This window comes from Xenopus laevis, chromosome 1S, assembly GCF_017654675.1.
Source record: "Xenopus laevis strain J_2021 chromosome 1S, Xenopus_laevis_v10.1, whole genome shotgun sequence".
Taxonomy (NCBI): Eukaryota; Metazoa; Chordata; class Amphibia; order Anura; family Pipidae; genus Xenopus; species Xenopus laevis.
Window position 1 is genome coordinate 41781963 of NC_054372.1, and position 26526 is coordinate 41808488.

The window sequence follows — 26526 nt, forward strand, 5'->3', positions numbered from 1 at the left end:
AGCTACAAGTTCCAGTGCCCTAAAGGCAGAGATACACGCTCAGATTCGGGAGATTTAGGGCAGAGACACACGCTCAGATTCGGGAGATTAGTCACCCAGTGATTTACATTCTAGCCGGGCAAATAAATCTCCCCGAATCTGAGCGTGTCCCTCTGCCCTTCAAAGATTAAGCCATACGGATATTAAACACTTAGGGCAGACACATACATTTAGATTCAGGGAGATTTAGTTGCCCGGCGATAAATCGGCTCTTCTTCTGGACTACTAATCTCCCCGAACTGCCTCCCGCCGGCTAAATTGGCGGCACTCGGAGTGTTTCGTTTTCCGAATGTCCTCGTGAGGCAACTTCGGGCGACTTCGGAAAACGAAATAATACGATTGCCATCCCGCCGGCGATTTAAATCCTACATGAATATGAGCGTGTGTCTCTGCCCTTACAAGATATGCATAAAGTAGTTACCACTTTGCACAATCTGTGTAATTTGCTCTGATCACCATAGAAACCAACAATTTTCACCCTTGGAAATTTTAAGAGGTTTTTCGTTAAAACTGAATCCATGACTTTCTTGTAAAATAAATAATTAAATAAATAAGTTAATTAACGTTAGTTTTTATGTTTTGTTTTAATATAAAAATCCAAACCTTTAAAGTTCCTTCTATCACAAGCAACATAAGGCATGTATCAAGTTAACAGGCCACTAAGGCTATTAAGATATTGAGCTACAAGTCCCAGTACCCTTACTGTGGGGATATGCTGGGAGTTGTAGTGCTACATCTTCTGGAGGCAGCATGATCTAAAGGGAATATTTCAAAATAATAAAAGCACACTGAAAAGTAACCTATACCAGCCACAGATATAATGATTCAATTTACTCACAAAGTGGAAATATATTTTTTGACTGAAAAGGTAAAGAAACAGCCTGAGTAATACTCACAGAATGCTTCTCCTGATGGCCCATAACTCCATGACTAGATGGAAATGCAAGAGGTTTCATAATGAAGAAACAGAGGCAGAAATGAATTTAAACATCATGTGCAATTTTCTGAAGGCCGGCAAGCTCACATCCACAGACATGCAGAAAAGGCACGAACACATGAGGAAACGCATGCTAAAAAGATCCACGGGAGCGGGGAGAGAAGTGGTAGGGCATCAGCGAAAAACCTTGCAGCTTTGAACGCAGTACAGCAGTCCTCACAACGGCATCTGTCTCCATGTTTATAAGAGGAGGCTGGGAGCCCCCAGCATCTCACTGTGCAAAGTGACTAAGGAAATCGTATACATCCAGCATTCTTTCAGAGCAGCGAGACCATAGCAGCGAATAATAGGAGAAAAAGAAAAAGAGGAGGGGGGGGAGGATTTGAAGTGGGGGGGTGAGGGGGTGAAAAAAAAACCTAAAATGGCTGACCGCCCACAGAGTCCTTTCCAAAAAGGCTTAATACTGTATTGGATTAGTCAAAGAGTAGGAGCCAGCCCATAGAAAGCAGCCAAGCATAGCGAATTCACCGGCTTCCTCTGCAGTTGCAGCTCTGACATGCATTCACTTCCATCAAATGTAGTAGTGATAATGGTGTGTGTGTGAGTGTGTGTGGGAGGGGGGATAGGGCAGAGTTTAGGTAAGAACCTCCTCCCTGGATGTTAAGGATGCAGTCTGAACACTGACCAAGGATCTTTGCTATGCACAACTAACCGGCTCAATTCATCATAGCAGTGCGACATTGACGGACATTTCATTTAATGATGTCAGTACCGCTCAAGCACATTTTCCCAGCCTTACACAACAAAATAAATCCCTAGTGCTCCCATAACACACAAAACACAGCAGTACTACCAGCCCCCTCCTCTCATACCCAGAATGTAATACGCCAACATAATTACATTATTGTGCTTACTTTGGAGGACCATGGCTGCAGGCAGTTGGCATAGCAACGCACAAGGAAAGCCATTTCCTGGGCAGCGAGAAGGCTTCCTTTTCTAAATAAGAAATAAATTCCTCTTAGGAAGGGATGGGCATGGCTGTTTCCTGACGGAAAAAAAAAAAAAACAAGAGACTGCAGTGTGCCTCCTAAGCGGCACAGGCAATATGCAGGGCTAGTGATGTAACACTGTAAGCAGAAAGCTCCCTTTCGCCTCTTCTTGCCTCATATTCTGAAATATTCAACTCACATGAAAGGCACATTCCTCCAGGATCGCCCACTCACGCTCTTAACTCTTTCAGGCGTTAAGGTAGAAATGGACCACTAAGACAGTCCGTGGCAGCCTCACTTCTGCGTTACAGCAGCTTTTAGAGGGAGGGATTGTAGCGAAAGCCGACTTCTTCCCAGACCAATGGAGTAAAGGTAAAGGTAAGGCACACGGAGTACTACGGCAATCGCAAAGATGCCCACCATCCATCTGTATAGGGAGGTGACACAACCATACCCCAATACAGAATTAACTGCAGTAGTGGGAATCCCTTTCCGTCTGCCTTACTCATCTATTTCCACTTGTGTGCCACATACATCCACAAATGAGACATTCCATGAAATATTCCATCAATCAGAAATGTAGTCTTCGATGCTGCATTATCTGCGTTGGCAAAATCGTCAACTCCCACATATAACTAAATGTAGGCTGGCCTAAGGAGAGGACACTGCCATTCTTACAAAAAAAAAAAAGCTGACCTTTTGGCTGCCCCACAGTTTGGGAACCATCACTCACAGAGAATGTAGCTTTGGGGATTCTTCTCCACCCCCTTTATACAGCCTCTCAGTGTGCATCCAGCTACTTCATTATAAATGGAACCACTTTAACAGAGCAGAAGATACCCACACAGCACAAGCCAATTAGCTGTACTATATGAGGGAACGACTGTGCCAAACTTGAAAGCTCTCCTATGCTGCAGTCATGTCTCTATTGCTGCCACACAATTATTTTTAAAAAATGTTTCACAACCACTTAGCATATATAGATTCCAGCTAAGCAGTCTAGCCTTGTACTGTAAGCAAAATGATGTTGTCTAATGCACTGATTTACATCAGAATCATTCCATTACTGAGGAATATTTAAAAGTGGGATAAATGCTTATGCTTAAGAACTTTCTCGTTGGTTAATTATCTTCTGATCATTTCATAAATATGGCAGCCAAGCCATATTTATGGTACTTGTTTACCTGAAAAAAGAAGTGATCTGATGTGAGACATGGCTTCGTCCTGTATAATTATTTATAGAGAATGACTATAATGAAATGCGGTATGAGAGTGGTTCCTAGAAAAACAAAAACATTATAACAATGCCAAGAGTGAATTGTGCATCCCATGGGGAAATCCTACCTTCTTCCTTTATTACTGCAGCTTACAAAAGGTAACCACAAAATACCAGTGCCTTTGTATAAAAAGCACCTGCTGCTCTTAAATAGAAGCAACAAGCAAGCTCCTTGATTACAATTATATAGCATAAGAGAAGGACTAGAGATGCTTTTAAGTATTATAAATTTGTGGCTTCAGTCAAGTTACAAACTCTGTGGGCATTAGACGTGTGAAGCACATCGTTTTCTCTGACAAAAGGCCAATTCTATCTGACCTGCCGCTGAGCATTCAATCTGGTCAATATCCTCACAGAAAATGCTGTGGGTTTGATTAGATATATAATGAATAAAGCACCCCCTGTTGTAAAAAATAATGATATTATAAAACACAGAGGAGGAGTTCCATTACCATTTATATATATTTTATACAGGTCATGGAACTCCGAGGTTACTGCTAATAACCCCATATTTTCCAACAAGGGGTACTTTATTTATTATAATACACAAGTTTTAGTGAGTCATGTGACAAAAATGACATCACTAAGCTCCGTTTCTAACTGATGACATCACTAAGATACGTCTATAAGAATATCATTTACAGGATATTCATGGCTTTTGTGTATTATATGTATATATTCAACATGATGCTAAAGAAGGGTTAGCGCTACAGCAGGATAATGAGGCTGAAGAGTTTTTTAGTCTAAGTCAGGGCTGTCCTATGAAGGTCCTTGGGCCAGAAGAGCCTAAAAGGATTTTATGGCACCAAGGCATGAGTATGACATAATTACTGCAGTGTGCTAGATCACATGCTCTCTACATGGAAATATATGGAAATAATAACTGTTAACGCAATCATTCTAGGACAGCTGATAATCAGCACACCAAAAAACAAGACAAGCTGACAAAGCAGATTTCCCAAACAGCTAAAGAAAATGCCATATTTATGTTGGGAATGACAACTGCAATGTTTTACATTCAATCTTATAAAATATACTAACTACCTGTTGATTGATAGCAGCATCCAGCCTAGTCCATTAAAGGCAGTACAACTACAAAAGGTAAGAGAACAGGGATATGCTGTAAGCCATTATAAAGAAGTAGCATAATAAATATTGTGCTAAATTTATCAGCACTGAGCAAAGAACTGCTCTAATTTGGAACTATAAGGGCCTTTTGCATCAGGGGAATTAAGTTATTAGGCTTCCAGTGATATTTTGGAGAACAAAAAAATGCCTCTTTTGGAGCTCTTTAATCTGTCTTCTATTTAAAACAAAAATATGGGTATCAATTATGACTTCAAAAGAAGCTTTCTTTGCAAGACAAGTGAAAGGAACAGTGAATCCCAGCAGACTTGTATGTTCTGCAGCAAAGCTGATGCAACTTATAAAAATAGACTTCCAGCTTCAAAATCTGATGCCTGCACTGCATATAATTCTAATCTGGTTCACATGACTTTATAAATCCTCTCTCCACACCATTCATGCTCATCCAAGGGAGGTCAACTTGCAGCATTTGGCAGACAGAGAATCCTGTACCAAAGCAAATGACAGTTTGCAGGTTGCCCAGACTGAAAGGAGGAACTTACTAAAAAAAAATAAGGATATTATGCACACAGACACAATAACAGTGGATTGGCTGCCGTTGGTCATAGTTTTCAATTAGAATCCAAAATTCAGTTGGCGATTAGGTCAAATCCCAGCAATTTTTCAGAATTGGTTTTCGGACAAATCATAAGTGTATACATAGATGTACCAAGCTCAGGAAAACATTACAACAATCCGACGCAGGTACCTGGAGCTCAAAATACGTTACTACAACAGGAAAAATAATCCCTTAATTAAAAATACTAATAATAATTCATTAGGATTTGGGCACCCCTGGTCAAAACCAGAAATTGTGAGTTCCTCCAAAAAAGCAGGCAGTAAGTAAAAAAATACTAAAGTTTATTAGGACATGTTTAAGATAAAAATGTGTTTCGTGCCTGTTGTACCTCTGGTACCCAATGAGCTGCTTAAAATCAGACATCTCCTTGTATCCTTGAGTACAAGTAAGGGTATGAAAAATCACTATTAAGGGGAAGATTTATTAAGGGTTGAATTGAAAATTAGAATTTATGGTCAAAACTGTGAAATTTAACTAGGGCATTATTGAAACTAGATTAGAGTTTTTTTTTGTTTTTTAAAAATCAAATTCGATTTCGAGGTTTTTTATACTCTGGCCCTTTAAGAATTTCGAATTTGACTATTTTCCATCTAAAACCTTCCAAATTCATGTATAAGTCAATGGGAGAGGTCCACTGACCAATGCAGAGATGTTTGTAGCCTTCCTGACATTCAAGTTTTTTTTTCAGAAAAAAAAATCGAATCGAGTTTAGTCGAATTCGAAACTAACTAGATTCAAGTTTCACAGTCGGTAAAATTAGTCCGAGTTTTAAACATCCGATTTTTTTAATAAATAACCCCCCCAACTGAATTCATTAGATTTAAAAAAAAAAACTCACATGAATTCGAAATTCGACCCTTAATAAATGTGCAACTAAGTGTCACTTGTTGCATAGTCAGAATCCAGAGGACATATGAGAATTTCCTGAAGGAAGCGATAGCTTTAACAGATTTAAGGCTGCACATCCTCAATAAGAGATATATGTTTTTATTATGAGACTAAATACCAACACACTTATAGGATTTTACTGACAGGGCAGTTGTGGCGTAGTGCTTTAGATTTATGGTAAAATGCAGGTTTTTCTCTTTTGGTTATAAACAGAAATAAGAGTCTGCAGTGGAGTATTCAGATAGCAACCTCTGCTGCTGCTCCACCCAAGCCGGCAGCATTAAGCTGTAATTCACTGCAGAGTTCAGTGATTTGCCGAATGAAAGAACAAGCTTATCTGACGCTCTATGATAAGGGACTCTGAGGTTCAGGGATACAAAGTAAACCATAGAAGGGATTAGAAAGCATATTTACAATGGAATGTTTCTCCCAGTTATGAAATATTGGAAATAAAGCCATATAACAAGGATCCAAAGTCAAATTAGACAGAATTAGATCTAATGGGAATGTAGGTGTCTGTCCAAATTGCCTACCTGAAACCCCAAAACCTTAAGTCTACTAGAAAATGATGTAAATATTAAATAAACCCAATAGGCTGGTTTCGCTTCCAATAAGTATTCACTATATCTTAGTAGCGATCATGTACAAGGTGCTGTTTTATTATTACAGAGAAAAAGGAAATAATTTAAAAAAAAATGGATTATTTGATTATAATGGAGTCTATGGGAGACTGCCTTTCCATAATTCGGAGCTTTCTGGATAATGGATGTATTCATAAAATAATGTTTTGTCATCTAACAATGTGGCAAATTCACTAACCTGAGGAAATTCGCTAGTGACGGCTTTGCTCACATCGGCACAAAATTCGGCAGAACAACGCTAATTCATTAACATGCAAAGTTGCGTCCAGGGCGCCGAACGATGGCGAAGTTTCGCTACCGTTAATTCGGCAAGCAAATCGAAGTTGCGCTAGCGTTGGCTAATTTGCATACAGCAGGAAGTTAAATTTCAATGGATGTATATGTTACAGCAAATACATTACATTACACAAGCCCAGGGAACCTTAATAAAAGTAATAGAGTTGTTATAAAGCCCTACACATAAGCCCAGTGTATAGTTTATGTGCCATATTTAAGGAAATGTAGGGTGGAAGCCGGGTACCCTAAAACAAACTACGATCTTTTGCATCCTATCACCCTGAAAAACTGAAAAGTCGCCAGCGTTTTTTGGGAAAAATACGCATCTTAGTGAATTTGCGTAGTTATGTCCATTCAGAAAATTCGCCTGGTGTTAGAGTGTATCTCCTTTACTAGCGAATTTACGCCAGCGCCGTTAGTAAATCGGCAAAGTCCCGAAATGATGTCATACTGGCGAATTTTCGCCAGCGTTAGTCACTTCGCCCTTTAGTAAATTTGCCCCAACATCTGCTGCATTTTCAGATACCACTAAAGAATACATCTTGTCTTGATATCAGTGAAAAATGAATCCTGCACATGCCAATTTTCATATGATCAGGAGATAATCACTTAGTTGTGCTTCATTAAGGCATGAACACATATTGTATTCTCCATATTGCTTTGCGTGTCAGCGTGTAACTTACTTTTAAGTGGCCATGCTTAGAATGGTGGTATGGGGCGGTGTAGTGGTTAGCACTACTGTCTTTTCCCACAATGCAAAAACATACAGGAGGCAGGTTTCTTGGCTCTTGATAAAATCAACCATTGTGAGTATCTGTATGGCTGGATACCTTGAATTGTAAGCTCAGCTGAAGCAATGACTGACGTGAATCATGAATAATTTCTTTAAAGTCATATTTGACATAAAGAATTTCAAAATTGTATCATCCTTTGGCCAGGTGAGGGTGCTCGGAGCTTTAAATAATAGTTGTCCCAGCCAGTAGCTTGTGAGCAACATGTTGCTCACCAACCAACTTGGATGTTGCTCCAAGTGGTCTCAAAGCAGAGCTAAGAGATTGGGACAAAACAATGTACAGATACTTTTTCAGACTTCCAAGTTCTTTGCTATCAACAACTGACATTAAAGGAGGTGGAAGGTAACCTTTGTTTGGCTCTAAAGAGCAGTTATAGGCAAATGGAAGCTAATGAAACTCTACCATCCGAATTCTTTAAAAAGAAAGATGATGCAAACACTGTGGGTTAGTTTGTTTATTAGGGCAAGGTGAGTGCCAGTTTCAGGGCTATCCAACCTGCAGCTCACTAGTTGTTGTTAAACTACTGCTTCTTCAACTTCCAAGGGGATGCTAGAAATTGTAGTTAAATTACAGCTAAGAGATACAGGCTGGATTCTAATTAAGATTTCCTGACACAGGGTATTTTATCCTTGGTTTGTGTAGAGGATGGCTCAGGGAGTTTGTCTAAATATTACCCAAGACTTGACTTGACTATAAAAGTGATGTTCCTGGTTTTATTTACTTACATTCCCTCTGGCCTTATTAACAGAAGCATATTAGTCAGTCCTACTAGACCCCTGTAAAACTCAACAGTTGTTAAGCTTGTGATGGAAAGACCTAAGATGAGGAGTCAGGGGCCTATAAATATTCCCTACTCATTCTATTGATATTCCTGTAATGCATTATATAACTTCAATGAGATTTCTTGTGACAAAGGCCATAGCATTTTATTGACCTTCAAAAGCAAATCTACTCCCCTCTTTCATATATATTCACATTTTCATAACTTGTTTGATTCAAGATAATATAACAAGGGCACCATCTCTGAGATTAAGGGCAGAAATTAACCATACTGAACTTGAACATGTGCACTTTATATCACTATATGCGATATGTAGTGCGTGTGTGTGTATATATATATAATACAAAAAAGACATGAATATCTTGTAAATTATATCCTTATAAATGGTGAGTACTGATGTCATCAGTTATAAACAGTGAGTTCTGATGTCATTTCGGTCACATGACTCACTGAAACTTGTGTATTATAATAAATAAAGTACCCCCAGTTGCAAAATATGAGGATATTAGAAGTAATGTAAAATAAACTAAAAAAATTTTTTTAAAGGGGTTGTTCACCTTCAAACACTTTTTTTAGTTCATTTGGTTTCAGACGGTTCACCAGACTTTTTCTAACTTTCTACTTTCTATTGTTTTTATAATATTGAAGTGTAAAATTTCTTTTTTCACCGCAGCTCAGGGATGGGGGATCGCAGACTCTTTTACAGTTCTAGATTGATACATTTAATTGACACAGCGCTGCGAAATATGCTGGAGCTATATAAATAAATGTTAATAATACATTTAATTGATACATTTAATAGTTGCATTTCTTATCTTTGTCCCTGCTGAACAGAATCCCAGAGTTTCATTAAAGGCAGTTGTTAGAATTGATACAATAGTTGCTAAAATTCCACAGATACAGCTGAGAAATGTATCAACTAAATGTAGAAAATTGTAACAGTTCAGATGCTCCTGGATCACTGAGCTGCCAGACTGAAACACCAGAGACATAAACATTAAACTTTAAACTTCAATTTTGGGAAAACTGTAAAAAATAAAAGATGGAAAGCAATTGAAAAATGTCTGTTTATGGTGAACAATTTTGAAAACAACTCAACTGAAAAAAAGTGTTTGGAAGGTGAACAACACCTTAAGATAGAGAACATTTTAATATGCGAAGTTACAATGGAAGTTCCCAAATTGTGGGACTGGCAGGAGGAGGTACAGAGTGAAAGCCAGTTTGCCCATTTGCTCTCCTAGATATACCTGAAAGCACAGCTTAAAGTCTAGTTAGAGTGAGGCGTATAAGTCTATATGTATTTGTTGTACAGGTATTGGACCTGTTATCCAGAATGCTTGTGACCTGGGGTTTTCTGGATAGCAGATCTTTCCATAATTTGGATCTTCATACCTTACGTCTACTAGAAAATCATGTAAACATTAAATATACCCAATAGGATGGCTTTGTTTCCAATTCTGGATTAATTATATCTTAGTTTGGATTAAGTACAATGGACTGTTTTATTACTACAGAGAAAAAGGAAATACTTTTTTAAAAATCTGGATTATTTGGATAAAATGGCGTCTATGTGAGACGGCTTTTACATAATTCAGAGCTTTCTGGATAACAGGTTTCTGGATAACGGATCCCACACCTGTACTAAATATTATTGAAACTGAATGACTGGAATATTAGTATTCTCCTCATAGATGTCAATCCGGATCCAAAATTAACCAAATTTCTGACAGTGGCAGACAGACCTGTTACTGTCGGAGACCAGGGGAGAAAACATTAAATCCAGGAAACTCTGGATAAATTCTATATTTGTGCTTATTTCATGAGCTATGAGGAACCTGACCAAAGACTGGACTATTAAAGAGGAGGACATGAATTTTCTTTCTACACTATTTCTTACCACCCACATGGCATTTAATCTCTGTATATTCATACTTATTTATTTATTTATTTATTATAATGCTGGTCTCCCTGTGTGTACTTTTCTACAAGTTGTATAGCACTGCATACCCTAGCACAGGTATGGGACCTGTTATCCAGAATGCTCGGGACCTGGGTTTTTCCTGATAACAGGTTTTTCTGTTATTTGGATCTTCATACCTTATGTCTACTAAAAAGTCATTCAAACCTTTATAAAAGCCAATAGCCTGGTTTTGCTTCCAAAAAGGATTAATTATATATTAGTTTGGTGCAAGTACAAGGTATTGTTTTATTATTACTGAGAAAAGAGAAATCATTTTTATGGGAGACGGCCTTTCCGTAATTCAGATTTTTCTGGATAACGAGTTTCCGGATAACAGATCCCATACCTGTAGTGCTTTATAAAAAAACAATTTATACATGAACATTTATGCAGAGTTTTTATTGCAGTGGTGGATACACCTGAATGTGCCTAATGAATCAGAAAACGGAGAAGCAAATGTTCTGTGTTGTCTGAGAAATATCAATTGACTGCAGCAGCCTTTAAGAAAAGAAAATGGCGCAGAAAATACATATCTGGAGGGAGTAAAAAATGTATTAGTGACAAGCCAGGCACAGAAGAAAATGTAAACTGTGCAATGGAACAGAACTAAGTGCTTACAGTTCCCTGCAAAACCATTCAGACTCTCTTAAACTGTTTTGAAAAGGCAAATGATTATTATTGTAGGGGATTTAGTGAATGCTTTTGTTTTCCTTTCAAACATTATTCAGAAGAACTATAAGTTTGGTGATGTGCCAGTGGGCAGTGATGGTTCATTTATAAAAAGTGGAAGCTTTATCAAATCACCCAGAAGCTGCCGAGAAAAGGGTTTAGCATCTGAAAATTACACGCTGGTGGATTAGCAACCATAGTCAGCATTATACCTCCCAACATTTTGAAAATAAAAAGAGGGACAAAAAAGTTGCAGAGTGAAAGTTTTTTGACCACGCCCATTTTTGTGGCCACACTTTAGCAAATTAAGGTGAATTGCCCTTTAAGCTGTGAGTCTAACATTTCTCAAGGGACCTGTTATCTTATATTGTTACAATTACTTATTTGCTTATCTCGAAATTGTTACAAAAGTATCTTATATGCAGCAGTGGCTGTTCTGGACTCTCTGCCAAAAGCCAATTAAGTTAAAAACTTTGTTTCTTTCTCTGCCTATTCAGTGCAGAGAAAAACGGGACTTTCAAGTACAAACGAGGGACTGTGGGTTGAGCTGTCAAAAGAGGGACTGTCCCTCTAAAAGCGGGACAGTTGGGAGGTATGGTCAACATTATGCAGTTGTGATGTGGAATAAACATGGTGCAAACTATTATAATATGCAATAGCAATACATATATAATAAGCTGTAATCGCTGCTTAGGGATGTCATCAGTTACAGTTAGTGCATTGTTAGTTATACAACGTTAAGATATAATAGACTCACTATATTAAAGTAAGAATGTTAGAAGTCCCCTCAGAATTACATGTCCTGTATAAATGACCTGGAACAGCAGCTTTATACAGTACCTATTTTCCGTGTATTTAATTACAGAGGGTATATTTTATCTCTGTCCACAAAAGCCAATCAAAAGGGTAAGTATTTAAATCAATCAAGTTTTAATTAGAGGTATACAAATGGATCCACAATACTCAACAGTGCCATCATAATAAGCCCTTTATCCCAATTCACTGCTGGAGGAATGTCAAGGACATTTTCAACACAACACAACAGTGACAAAGCAGTTTAAAGAAATGGACCAGAGAGACGGGCGTACAAACATGTAATAACTAATAAGCTGTCAGATTCAGGACAAGACATTGAACAATACAATACCTGAGGCTTAGAGCCTTCCTGTGAGCCAAAATGAAATGAATGCCATAAAAGAGGAAAGGAAAAGATGGAGGTTATTTGTCATGCAATTACACATCTAAAAGTATATGCAAATGAGAACGTTTGACCATTCCTAATAATGTATGTTGTTAGAAAAGCCATGCAGGAGCTGCACAAAAAAATAATAGCCACAAATTAACTTTGCAGTCATGACCCTTTGCTTACAAATGAATCCAGACTCATACAAATCTACTTAGTTTTGATATAACCAGCTGCCAAAATTGTGTACAGATTCAAAAAAGAGTTTAATCAGAAAAAATCATATTTAATATTTATAAGCAACATCTCACTTTATTTTTCCTTAGACAAGCAATAATGGAATTAATTATTGTTTACTATTGTTTCTGTCCAAATGAAATGTATACCCGTGAGCTACAATTACTTTAGTGATAGCACAATAGTAGCCCAAATGATCATTTCATGCACATTATTGTTGGAAAATGTCTTTCCAGAGAAATTAGTATGCCAGCTCCCACTCATGTGGGGATTCTGTCAAGATTTTTTTATGCAGATTTTATTTCTAAATTACACTGTTTACACTGCAAATAATTCACTCTACCATATAAAATTTCATTCCTGAACCAGCAAGTGTATTTTTTGTAGTTGTAATATTGGTGTGTAGGCAGCCATCTCAGGTCATTTTGCCTGGTCATGTGCTTTCAGAAAGAGCCAGCACTTTAGGATGGAACTGCTTTCTGGCAGGCTGTAGTTTCTCCTACTCAATGAGTCGCAGTGGGACCTGGATTTTTACTATTGAGTGTTGTTCTTAGATCTACCAGGCAGCTGTTATCTTGTGTTAGGGAGCTGTTATCTGGTTACCTTCCACCTGTTCTTTTGTTAGGCTGCTGGGGGCAGGCTCGGACTGGCAATCTGTGGGTCTGGCAAATGCCAGAGGGGCTGCTGTATGGTTCCATAGAAAGTTACCATAGAGTGGGCTGGTTGGGGGCTGTTTGGGCTGACAGGGGGCTGTTTGGGCTGACAGGGGGCTGTTTGGGCCTCTGCGTACTTGGAATGGCAGGGCCTATTTTGACTCCCAGTCCAGGCCTGGCTGGGGGGAGGGTGATATCACTCCACCTTGCAGTACAGCAGTAAAGAGTGACTGAAGTTTATCAGAGCACAAGTCACATGACTGGGGACAGCTGGGAAACTGACATTATGTCTAGCCCTATGTCAGATTTCAAAATTAAATATAGAAAAATCAGTTTGCTCTTTTGAGAAACAGATTTCAATGCAGAAGTCTGATGGAGCTGCACTATTAACTGATGCATTGTTTTCCGTGATAGTATCCCTTTAAATACTCAAGGGTTAATTAATCATTGCTATAGGTGCAAATGCTGGAACACAAAGGCCCCTGCCACACCAGATGGACTCTCAGTGTGTGGATAAACGCAGAGTCCCTGTGCTTCTCTCAGCTTTCTAATGTGCCTGGAAGCACTGCGTTGGCCCAGGTGCAGGCACACAGAGCAGATTTTGGCATCAAAATGCATACATATTTCTGCACCAAATAGACGTTTCCGGGTGAAAGCATGTTGGTCAGAAGGGCAGCAGTGAAGGAGAGGATATTTGGCCTGGGTTTCTCCACAGGCCAAAATCTGTCTAGTCTGGCACTAGCCCTATGTCTTGGACTTTTTAAAGGATACTGTCATGGGAAAACATGGGTTTTTTCAAAACAAATCAGTTAATAGTGTTGCTCCAGCAGAATTCTGCACAGAAATCCATTTCTCAAAAGAGCAAACAGATTTTTTTTATATTCAATTTTGAAATCTGACATGGGGCTGGACATATTGCCAGTTTCCAAGCTGCCCCAGTCATGTGACTTGTGCTCTGATAAACTTCAGTCACTCTTCACATTCAGTTACATTGAGTGTGAGAAACAGCAGCCTGCCAGAAAGCAATTCCATCCTAAAGTGCTGGCTCTTTCTGAAAGCACATGACCAGGCAAAATGACCTGATATGGCCGCCTACACACCAATGTTACAACTAAAAAAAATACACTGGCTCAGGAATGGAATTGACAGAATCACTTTAAAGTGCAGAGGGCAGCTAGCACAGGAACATGGGAGCAGTAGTCCCAGACAGACAGGTATATCCCATCACTCTCAATCTAGTATGTTCTAAATGATTTGCAAGCTAATGGTGTTCCAGAGGACAACCATGTACTGGCTACCTCCGACCACTCTTGTATCCTGGAAATCTCATTATTCTTAAAATTAAGTTGGTCATGAAAAATGATGCTTGCTTGGATTTACCAGGTGGTTAAAACATGGTAAACTCAGCCCTTGGCTACCGCTTAATTTTCAAAATAAAGAGAATGTACACCATAGCTATAAATGGCATAACTAATAATTTAGATAAAAACCTGTTATCTTGAAAGCTCAGAATTACAGAGGAGGCCGTCCCCCATCGACTCCAATTTTATCCAAATAATCCAAATATTTAAAAATAATTTCCTTTTTCTCTGTAATAATTAAACAGTAGCTTGTACTTGATCCAAACTAAGATATAATTAATCCTTATTGGAAGCAAAACCAGCCTATTGGGTTTATTTAATGTTTACATGAAGATTAAAATTACGGAAATATCCATTATACGGAAAACCCCAAGTTCCGAGCACTCTGGATAACAGGTCCCCTACCTGTACAAGTAAACATTACAATGGAAAATATGGTTCTAGTTGATTGATAGCATAATATATTAAAAAATTGCCATGTCTTAAAAACTACCTTCCAACTCATTTTTAAAAATCGACGTGTAGATCCCTTTTAATGTATGACCGGATGGCTATACCAAGAAATGACTAATGCATTAAATAAGCAGAATATACTATAGTAAACTATGTATAATGATAGGAATTGAATATTGTGGTGCTAGGAATATAATGCATCCTCGCTTGCACTGAACCACAGAACAGCTAAAATGATATGTTGTCCATCATGTCCTTGTGAAGATATGCCACTATAATAATTACCTGCACCTCAGATAAGTAGCTCCTCAAATACACAAATTTTGTTTGATAGCTTGTTGACTTCTTGGACGCATATTTGGAGGAGCCATGAACAGATTTATGAGCTTAGCACCTACTACAACTAGTGCATGAATAAATATAAAAAAATGATCTAGGGTCCTGTGGTCCACTTCCTCTACCAGTGCCCAATATCCGTTCTCCTTTGGATGTAACAATCAGGTAATGTAAATATCATTGGACCAGCGATCAAAATAGCTTGAGGATAGGCAAAGGGGACAATTGACTAATATAGTGTAGTATTTTTTGTTTCTGGGTGGTCACACACTCTATAAAGGGGGATAGTCCTTCACCTTTAAAGTTGTTACCATCACCATCCTCAAGCTGTTTTGAGCGCTGGTCCATTGATATTTGCAACTAGTACAGGTTCTGGCTGAAACTCATTTGGTGGATTCAGCAATACCTGCCTCCACTCTGTCTACGTAGGGCCCAATGGATGCTAAATGTTGCTACAGGCAGGCATTCAACATTCAGAAAAAGCACACAATTTATTTCATATTAAATAACCACCAAAATAATTAGTTGAAGGCAAAGTGATTACATTTGCAGAGAACTCAATCCAACCAAGCTCTGGAAAAAGCAAAAGGCTAACCTTTAATCCACTGTATATGTGGTGCTATTAGAAAACCTTCACAAACTCTGTTGTGGCATTAGAGAAAGTCAGTTAATTGTACCCTGTGCTGAAAATATAAGACCGAATAAGATAACACCGAATACATCAATTTACCTCCTTAGTGACTGCTGGCCTATTACACATATACGTGTTATAATACACAAAAGCCATGAATATCCTGTAAATTATATCCTTATAAACGGTGAGTTCTGATGTCATCAGTTATAAACGGTGAGTTCTGATGTCATTTCTGTCACATGACTCATTGAAATTTGTGTATTATAATAAATAAAGTACCCCCAGTTGTAAAATATGAGGATATTAGAAGTTACCTCGGAGTTCCATGACCTGTATAAAAACACTCGGCCTTCGGCCTCGTGTTTTTATATGGTCATGAAACTCCGAGGTAACTTCTAATATCCCTATATTTTACAAAAGGGGGTACTTTATTCACTATATATTGTACAATATAATTCATAATAAAGAGGTTATATAGTAACAAGTGCAAAGGTTGCCCTGCTTCTTTAAACCAGAGCAACTAATCAGTCAATAGTTTTCCTAGTCTGTTGCAATTATTGTAATGAAAGCAAATCACAGTAAGCAGCCAGGACAAGAGATGATAATCAAGAAATATCATGACCTAAGACCTCATAATTCCTGTTGCTAATTATCAAAATTGTGACTCGTGCCTAAAGATACTGGCAGAATAGCAACATGCTCTGTATCTGCAGAGAAACGTGTTGCAACAAACACCTCTGATAAATACAACTCTGCTGGCTTATTTATAGATATTTCTGCATGGATCATTCAACTATTCGAAAGGACAGATCTTTCTAGAGATCTTCAGAGACACCAGCTCTCCATGGGCAGAGATATTAACTGTGATAAGTAAACCTTTAAAATAAGTAAATGTAAAATTGATAGGAAGGGTTATTCTAAGAACTTTTGCAATGTACATTCATTATTTATTTTGTTTTAATTCCAGGATATTAAGGGATACATGTACTGTTATAAGAATGAATTTTGTTACAACAGCACTACCTGATGGACAGTTTCCCACCAGTCTGACCACCAAGTAGTCAAGGAAGTTGTCATGAGAAAGAAAGAGGCTGCTCTAATGTTCTTCTGCTTAGGAAAGATTTGAGAAAGGTTTCTAATTTTATTCCTAAGCAGAAGAACATCAGAGTAGCCTCTTTCTTTCTCCTGACAACTTCCTTGACTACTTAGTGGTCAGACTGGTGGGAAACTGACCAGCAGGTGGCACTGTTGTAACAGTAGATGTATCCCTTAATATCTCAGAATTAAAAATAAATAAATAATGGATGTACATTACAAAAGTGCTTAAAATAGCCTCCTCATCAATCTTACATTCTCTTATTTTAGAGGTTTGCTTATCCTTTAAACAAGAGATTTTTTTTCATATTGTATCACTTACAATTTAGCTGTAAATGTACCTTAAAGTGAATTTTGTAATGAGATGTTGCTTACCGTGTGATACCCTCTTGGCAACGGTGGTTTCCCAACAGGATAGGATTCCACTGTATCAATAATCGTTTGTCTCTCGCCTTTCTGGTTGATCTTGCGAAACCTCCGACGAGACTGCCGATGAGATGCCTGGCGCTGGAAATATTCTTCATTCTCATCCATATAGTCCACCTGAAGAAGCAAAACGCTAAAATTTAGATGCTCAGGCTCCATTTAGCTCATAGGGCAAGTATTAAAGGAGACATAATGCAAAAAAAAAAAAAACCCGCAAATTTTAATCTATGTTCCTGTTCCTATGCCACTTCACAATATGCTTGAACTAAAAATGTTGCATCTTTTTAATAAAGTAAAGTTATAGTACATGGATATTGGTTGGGATGAGCAGGCCACCATATCATTATAGGTGTAATACATGCTCTGTGTAAATGGGAATTTGATGCTACGCCTTCAGTTTCTGGTTTAAGATTAAAAATTCTGTTTAATAACACAAACATATATTTATCATGTCTTGTCATTGTAATGCTGTGCAAAAACAAGACTGCCATCTCTTTCAGTATCCAACTAGAATTTAATATCGATAAAGGCTTCAGCGACGTGAGCAACTGTTTGAATAATGGGAATTGTTGTTTTACGTGGAGTGGGAAATCAAGCATTGTTGAATGTTTTGCCCTCAGGAAGGAAGTATCCAGAGACTTTATAGAATATTTGCAGAATGCAAGCCCTCAGTTCAGTTTAAACCTTAACCTAATCAAGGAGCAGGAAGGAAATAAAAAGAAAAAAAGAGGTACCCTATCAACTATGTTTCCATTGTATAGTGGACTAGGGACTGTAATTTAAAGTATCGCCTTCTGTGATTTAGTCTACAAACCAGGCATTAATACTTCTGATACCAGCTTAACATGGACTTACCACAATCATTTCGGAAGGCTCCAACACGATGCATTCACAGCCACGCCTTAAGCTTCCTGCAGAACGTTTGCCAAAGCTGCAGAGAAAAGCAGACACATACAATGGAATCAACAGAGAATGTTCATATTGGTTTTGAGATTTTATGTATTGTTAATAGACAGACGTAAAAACGCAAGAGAGAAAAAAAAAAAGCATTATCATTAGGGTTTCTGGTTTCACATGCTCCAAGACCACAACCTTTCAAATATCCTGGTGTGTACACAAATTATTCCCAGAGAAAAATTTTACGGACAGATGTTTGTCCTTCAAATACGTTGAGTCACTGGCAATATTCCAGATTTGGATAGAAAACAAAGAACATTTTTTTTAAGTAACAAAATAAAATAGGAACCACTGGGGTTTGTGTTTCTCCTAGAAGATCAAGAGAGAATAAACTAATAAGGCCTATATAATATAATCTAAATAATACATTTAAATATATGCCTCACTAAATTTTTCACACCTACATAGTGTCTAAATTTAAAATGCAGTGCAAGCACTGAAGCAGCACTGGGAAAGAGAGGGGCAAGAAATGAATGCTAAAAGATCTAAGGTTGTGATTTTTCATCCTTTATTTCTCCTGCTCTTGAGTCTTTCTGTTAACTTCATTCAATGCTGCTTTGCACACCCACACCCACACATTCTGTCAGGTGCATGGTTCTGCCTATAAAGTGTATCTCCTAATATTAATAACACTATTATAAACCTGATTAAAGGAACAGTAAAACCAAAAAAACAAAAGCATTCTAAAGGAAAGACAATATAATGTAGTGTTTTCCTGCACTAAAAAATTAGTGTGTTTACTTCAGAATCACAACTATAATTATATAAACAAGCTGCTGTGTAGCCATGGGGGCAGCCATTCAAGCACATGATACACAGTGGAAAACAGATAAGGTTTGTATACTAAAGAGCTAATCTGCTTTCTCCTTTTTCCGCTTAAGGGTTCAAGCACACGGGCAGATTCGGGGAACTGCCTTCCCGCCGGCTAGAATGTAAATCACTGGAGGGATGGCACTTGGAACGATTCGTTTTCCGAAGTTGCCGAAGTTTCCTTGTGAGGCAACTTCGGAAAACAAAGCAATCCAAGTTTACATTCTAGCCGGCGGGAAGGCAGGGGAAGGCCTGCCTGCCGCCTGCTATAATGAGAAAATGCCAGCACCAATGCATTTGCAGCGCTTCAATTTCCGAAGTCGCCCGAAGTTTCCTTGTGAGGCAACTTCGGAAATCGAACTGTATCTGCCCGTGTGCTTGAACCCTTCAGGGAGATTAATTGCCCGGCAACAAATCGCCTCTTCTTCGGGCGACTAATCTCCCCGAACAGCCTTCCCGCCGGTTAGAATGTAAATCGCTGGCGGGATGGCACACAGAACGCGTCATTTTCCGATGTTGCCTCACAAGGAAACTTCGGCCGACTTCAGAAAATGAAGCGCTCTGAGTGCCATCCCACCAATTTACATTCTAACCAGCGAAAAGGCAGGGGAAGGCGGTTCACAGAAACACGCTCAGTTTCGGGTAGAATAGTCGCCCAGCAACAAATCTCCTCTTCTTCGGGGCGACTAATCTCTCCGAACCGCCTTCCTGAAGGCTAGAATGTAAATCGCCAGCGGGATGGCACTTGGAGCGATTTGTTTTCTGAAGTTGCCGAAGTTTCCTTGCGAGGCAACTTCGGGCGACTTCAGAAAACTAAGCGATCCGAGTGCCTTCCCACTGGCGATTTATATTCTAGGTGGCGGGAAGGCAGTTCTGGGAGATTAGTCAACCGAAGAAGAGGAGATTTGTTGCCAGGCGAATAATTTCCCCTAAATCTGACCATCTGTCTCAGCCCTTAATGGCTGCCCTATGGCTACGCATCAACTTCCTTATACCATACACATAGTACCATAGTTGTGTTTCTGAAACAAACACAGCAGTTTTACCAGTGCAGGGCACGAGTACACTATAGTTTCATTACTTTAGAATACTTTAATTTTTTGGTTTTACTGTTAATGATGTTTGCAGTTATGGCCCTAAAGGCAGAGTTAAACTTAGCAGTATTCCGACACGTGCCTTCGTTAAACAACAAAGTGTGACTAAATGTACACAATAGCTGAGAAGATTTACTGTAGCCCACCCATTATGCTGGACACAGGACAGCTTCAGATTAGCAGAGAAAGCAGATTACAGGATCGTAAAACATATTTAGCATGATAAATTAGGCCAAAGCTATCCGCTGTGTGAAAAATACACAAGACAAACAGTACACTACTTCAAAGCTATTATTTATTGCCGCCAATGTTGTGTGGATAAATCAGACACACATCCAAATCGCTGCACAAGCAAAAAACACGTGCTTAGATGACTGATATTAATTCTAGTGCTTGGTGTAACACGCCAGGAAACACAAAAATGTTATTCTTGATTCCATATGTAACTACAATTGCTCAAATGGCAGTTGTAATGGAATCGATTGGTTTTAACAGTCATCATGTCAGAGCTATCTCAAGAACAGATTCACCAGGGCCCCAACAATTATCACCAAATTAAGTTTTCAATAGGATAATATTGATTTTGAAGCAATTGTATATGAAATATAGGGAAACACAGTGAAAGAACAGAAAATTGGCGACTGATTATTGAATACAAAAATAGAAATAGGCACTTGCAAGGAACCACTCAGGTTAACAGTAATTCTAAGTAATAGAATATTCCATTATAATAACATTACAAGAGCATCTAAAATACTCTGGAAAATGCATGTGCTATTTAAGATTCAATAAAAGATTGTATCTTGTGTTCGCATTTCATCCAAGTTTTTCTTCCAAGAGTGTAAGTTTAACCTTATTCATCAGTGGACATTTAAATAATTCAATTAAAAAATGCATGAAAAAGTATTCTCCACTGCTGAGCCCAAATAAGCTTAGAGATCTCCTTGACCTGATTCTGACAAAAACTATGAATCTCCCCTCATCAATACTCCCTTTTCAGCTCTTCTGATGCCTGTGCAACCACAGCTTCTCCAAGATAACGGCTCAGACAATTGTTAAAATATAATGCCTCTATAAAGCTTGTCGTCAGTCAGCATATTTACTGTCTAATTACATGCTGCCAGGAATGGCAGGACCTTGACAATGGACATTGCAGAAACCCCTTTTTTTCGATAAAAAACGCTTGCTGCCAAGGAAGATAAACTGGTCAGACTGGTCATATGGGCTAATATACGATAGTATGGCCAAAGTGATTAATATCAACGCACATTATCATGCTTTTTACCCACAATGCAGCACCCCCCCCCCCCCCTGAACTCTACAATCATTGCAGGAATTAAGTTAAAAAAAAATCCGGCATGCAAAGAACTTTCATAGAAATAAGAATTACGTCTCTTTATTCAACATTTTGGCTCAAACAGGAGCCTTCATCAGAAATATATACTGTAAGTTTATACTGTAAGCAATATGGATCCGTTTCTCCACCCGGACAAGAAATAGAAAGCAAATTATTTAATGGAAACTAAGAAGAGAATAGACTGGTTACATAGATGGAGAAGACTTTGTTAATACATCTGGCAAAAAAGCATACAGTTCAAGTGACTGGGGGAAAGAGTGTGCCCATGCGCCAGATACATGAACAGCACCGTCATACAAGGTACATGGGATAGAATTGAATGATTGACTGGTTCAGCTACAAGGAATCCTCCTCACCCCAACTAGAACAGGATACACTGCGTAAACTGGGAAGGGCAACAATCTGGCCTGACATTACTTCTGCACCAGAATCTTGTGGCACCACTCAATGCATACATGGGACAATGAACAAAGTTTTATTGAACTTTGAAGGGAGCTTATTGCACAATCCATAGAGAAGAATATGAATTAATTTAGATCCCTGTTTTATTTCATTCATAACAGACAGAACGGGGCCACAGTACAAAGCTAACAACCCTGGGAATCAATGGGCCTGCTTACCTACTATCACATGTCTGCGCTCTGCAGACAGCAGAGAAACTGCAACTTTGATATGGAATCGGATGCCTATCCTCAAGTGAACTCCAATAATTTAAACAGGGTGTGCTGAATATGTTTGAAATGGATTCTGAATGAGATATTGTATTTGCACACAGACTGTTGAACAGTTCTAGACAACATAATTTAACTCATCTGCCACCATAGAGCCCACCAAAGCAGAGAATAAACTAGGAATAAAGGAACAAATAGGATAAATACACAGCTGGCAAGAAAAATTGCCTTCCTGGAAGCCTACCCGATGGATAACTAATAAAATCTGCTGTCTCTGGCCCTGCAGACCAAGCAGAGAGCTTATTGACCTGTGCATGGGGCCCTCCCATCAGACCTAGACCTCACTGGCATATTAACATGGTCTTTGCCATAGGCTTATGGTATGATCCGATCAACTGTCAGCCGAAAACTTGGGTAGCCAAAAGTGGGCAAAGATTTGCTTGTTTGAGAGCACGCCATATATGCCCACCTTTAGACATAAATAATTGATGTAGCTACATAGAGCCTTCTGGTGATCTTCCAGGAGATTTTACAGTATCGTGAAGAACCCTTACTATTTCCTATTATCAAAACGTACTCACTAAAAAAAACATGGTGCCAGAAATGCAGATCTTTGTCTCTTCTGGCAAGTTACCACATTTAAAACGATACTGCTCATCACAGAGCTTAAGAGAACAGTTCAGTATAAAAATAAAAATTGGATAAACAGAGAGGCTGTGCAAAATAAAAAATGTTTCTATTATACTTAGTTAGCCAAAAATGTAATCTATAAAGACTGGAGTGACTGGATGTCTAACAGAACAGAAGACTACTTCCTGCTTTGCAACTCTATTGGTTTCCACTGATTGGTTACCAGGCAGTAACCAATCAGTGACTTGGGGGGGGCACATGGGTCATAACTGTTGCCTTTGAATCTGAGCTGAATGCTGAGAATCCATTGCAAACTCTCGTAACAGATATGTACCATGTGGTCCCCCTTCAAGTCGCTGACTAACTCAGAGTTATAGAGCTAAAAAGTAGTGTTGTGGCTATTATGTTAGACATCCAGTCACTCAAGTCTTTTTACATTACATTTTTGGCTGACTATATTAGAAGCATTTTTATTAGAAACATTTTTTTTGCACAAACTATTTATTTACCCAGTTTTTATTTTTACACTGAATTGTTCCTTTAATTGTGACCAGGGCCAGATTTCCCCTGAGGGTGCCTAGAAGCCGGTGTCCTCCGACATGCCCTTGCTCCCACATACCGCCCAACATTTTGGAAATAGCAAGAGGGACAAAAAGATTTGGGTCTGTAGTGCAGTAAAAACATTTTGACCACGTCTATTTCTTTTTTTGTCACCACACCCCCTAATTACCATGTTCATTTTACAAAATTTGGAAGGTTAACAAAGTTTGAACACATTTCTGTGGTTTTTATGTATTATTACAGTTTTGCTAATGAAGGTAAATTGCCCTTTAAGCTGCAAGTCACAGTTTCTCCAATAGACCTGCTTATCTTAAATTGTTACAAAAGTATCTAAGTATCTATTGTGGGCTCTCTGCCAAAAGCTAATTAAGTTAGAAATGTTGTATCCTTTTCTGGCTGTTCAGTGCAGGAGATCAAAGAGAAAGTTGTGACATTTCAGTAAAAATCTGGGACTGCGGGTCGAGCTGTCAAAACAGGACTGTCCCACGAAAAACGGGACAGTTGGAAGGTATGCTCCCACAGGATCCCGTGCATTCACACCCTTTCTTTGTAACGGAGCACTAGCGCCTAGTTACAGTACCTAGTGCTGCAGAATCAAGCAAATTTACTTGTGTGGCTGGGCAACATGCTGGCCTAGGCCTTTGTGGCCTTGCCACAAATCTGGGCCTCATTGTAACCACCTGGCACCACATTGGCAAGGTTTCAGCATTAACAGGCAGTTTGCTATTAATCTCCATGACAGGTGGCATAAATACGCTGGCATAACATTAGTAATTATACAAGGTCTAATTTTTCATTTGATATCCCAATTCATTTTTCATATGATATCCCAATTAATTGTAGGCTCTTTTGGGCACAGGGCCATATTTAACTCTTGTTTCAGTTATTGTTTTTTTTTTTTATACAGGTATAGGATCCGTTATTCAGAAACCCGTTATCCAGAAATTTGCAAATTACGGAAATGTCGTCCCCCATAGACTCCATTTTATCAAACATTCCAAATTTTTAAAAGTGATTCTTTTTCTCTGTAATATAGTACTGTAATATAGTACCTTGTACTTAATCCAAACTAAGATAGAATGAATCCTTATTGGAAGCAAAACCAGCCTATTGGGTTTATTTAATGTTTACATGATTTTCTAGTAGACTTAGGGCATGAAGATCCAAATTACAGAAAGATCAGTTATCTGGAAAACCCCAGGTCCCGAGTATTCTGGATAACAGGTCCCATTCCAGTATATAATCTTGTATGCTTAATGCATATACCTATTTATTGTAAAGAGCTGCTGAATATGTTGGCCCTTTATAAATACTTTAATAATAATTTGCCTAAAATTGTTTTATCTCAGCATGCTATACAAATATATAGGGAGTGCTGAATATGATTCCTCCAGAAACTAACATACAAGTTTGTTTGCTTTGCCCTTGGGCTAAGCTCCGAGAAGGCCAGCCTTTTCAATGAAGTTAGATTAAAGATAAGCCGCTGTCAGGAATGCTGAAAAACTGCTATTCTCAGGTAAAAATCAGCATCTTTTTTGCCAGGAGGACAGCATCCGATGCAGTGCCCTGCATTATCACTCATAATCTTTTAAGTTGACTACAAATAAAGAAGCCTCAAGTCATCAGCCAAGGTCAGCGTATAATATGCAATCAATAGCAGAAGTAGGAAAACTAAATCAAAGTCTGCTGGGAATCCCTGTAAATGGAAGATTTAGGCATCAATGTTTTGTAGAAACCAATATAGGAAACTGATGAGTAGGAAAGCTTAAAAACCTTAAAAACAAAAACATCTAACCAGAAATCAAGCTAGCTGCTAGCAAGAATAGATTTGAAGAAATGCTGTATATAGATTATAGGAAATGACACATAAATACAGTACATATTTACTATGAATCAGAAGGCACAATGTACTCTTATTTAGCACTGCTATTTAATGCAGCCCTACCCCTACCCACTTCTCTCACTCTCCTTCCATTCACATTTTCCTTCTAATCTTCCCACTAGAAAGCAAATCCCAAACACACACAGGAAACAGGAGCAATTCTTCCCATCATGGGGAGATCCAGTTGGCTGACCCACTTAAGGCCTATGAGCAAGCTGTAGCCCAGCAGGACTCCGGGACATTTTTTTATGGCCCCAAATCTCCCCAGGGGCTTCCTACTAGTGTTTGCGTGACATTCTTTAATAAAAAAAATAGCCTACATCCATGATATTTATTTTATCATCTTTCCATTCCGCTGACAAAGTTGACAGCCTTGCATTATAGGACCACTTAGACACATAAAAGCATTATACTTGGTTTTACTCTTAAAGGAACAGTTAAGCGTAAAAATAAAAAATGGATAAACAGAAAGGGATGTGCTTGGGCCTGAAAAGTTGTTGCTTGTTGGCAGTGTCGGACTGGGATGCCAGGGGCCCACCAGAAAACCTAAGACCATGGGCCCACTTTCCAAACTATTATTCCTCCTTTCGTCACTCAACATCTTTATTCTCCTAGTCTTTCTATATTTACTTAGTATATTCTTCCATTATTAAGCATTTTTAACAAAAAGAAATAAGGAATGCCCATGAAATTGGCCACATAGTTATAAGCAAAAGGGCCCACTGACACCTGGGCCAACCGGGAGTTTTCCTGGTATCCCGGTGGGCCAGTCCGACACTGCTTGTTGGAGATAGAAGCCACGTAAACCAATAAAGGCTTTTTAATGATTCTACGGAAGGTGCTGTGATGTTTATTGATTGTTGAAGAAACAGCTCTACACGTGCACCCTATTGATTTTCTTCCATGAATGTTTGGTGAGTGCTGACCAATTGCAAATTTTAAACAGATAGGCTGTGCAAAATAAAAGATGTTTCTAATATAGTTACTCAGAAAATATGTAATGTATAAAGGCTGGAGTGAGTGGATGTCTAACATAACAGAACAGAACACTACTTCCTGCTTTTCTCGCTACCGGAGTTAGTCAGCGTCTTGAAGAGGGCAACACGGGACATAACTGTTCAGTGAGTTTGCAACTGATCATCAACATTCAGCTCAGATTCAAAAGCAAACAGTTTGATCCATGTGGCCTTCCCTCAAGTCACTGATTGGTTACTGCCTGGTAACCAATCAG

The 26526-nt window shown here is 38.6% G+C and overlaps 1 protein-coding gene across 8 annotated transcripts in view; it reads right to left on the minus strand.

The window, feature by feature from the left end:
- LOC108706643 (rap guanine nucleotide exchange factor 2) overlaps positions 1-26526 on the minus strand; it is a 211349-nt gene that overhangs the window by 75418 nt on the left and 109405 nt on the right. For 4 of the 8 annotated variants that reach the window (XM_018243232.2, XM_041579535.1, XM_041579536.1 and 1 more), the window contains 3 exons: positions 18189-18264; positions 17283-17450; positions 12103-12120 (listed from right to left, as the gene is read on the minus strand). In XM_018243232.2, the coding sequence (XP_018098721.1) occupies positions 12103-12120; positions 17283-17450; positions 18189-18264 (262 nt within the window). Of the gene's footprint in view, positions 1-935; positions 1745-1890; positions 2625-12102; positions 12121-17282; positions 17451-18188; positions 18265-26526 lie in introns of those variants that run through there. The other 4 variants (XM_041579538.1, XM_018243238.2, XM_041579541.1 and 1 more) reach the window with 3 other exon arrangements.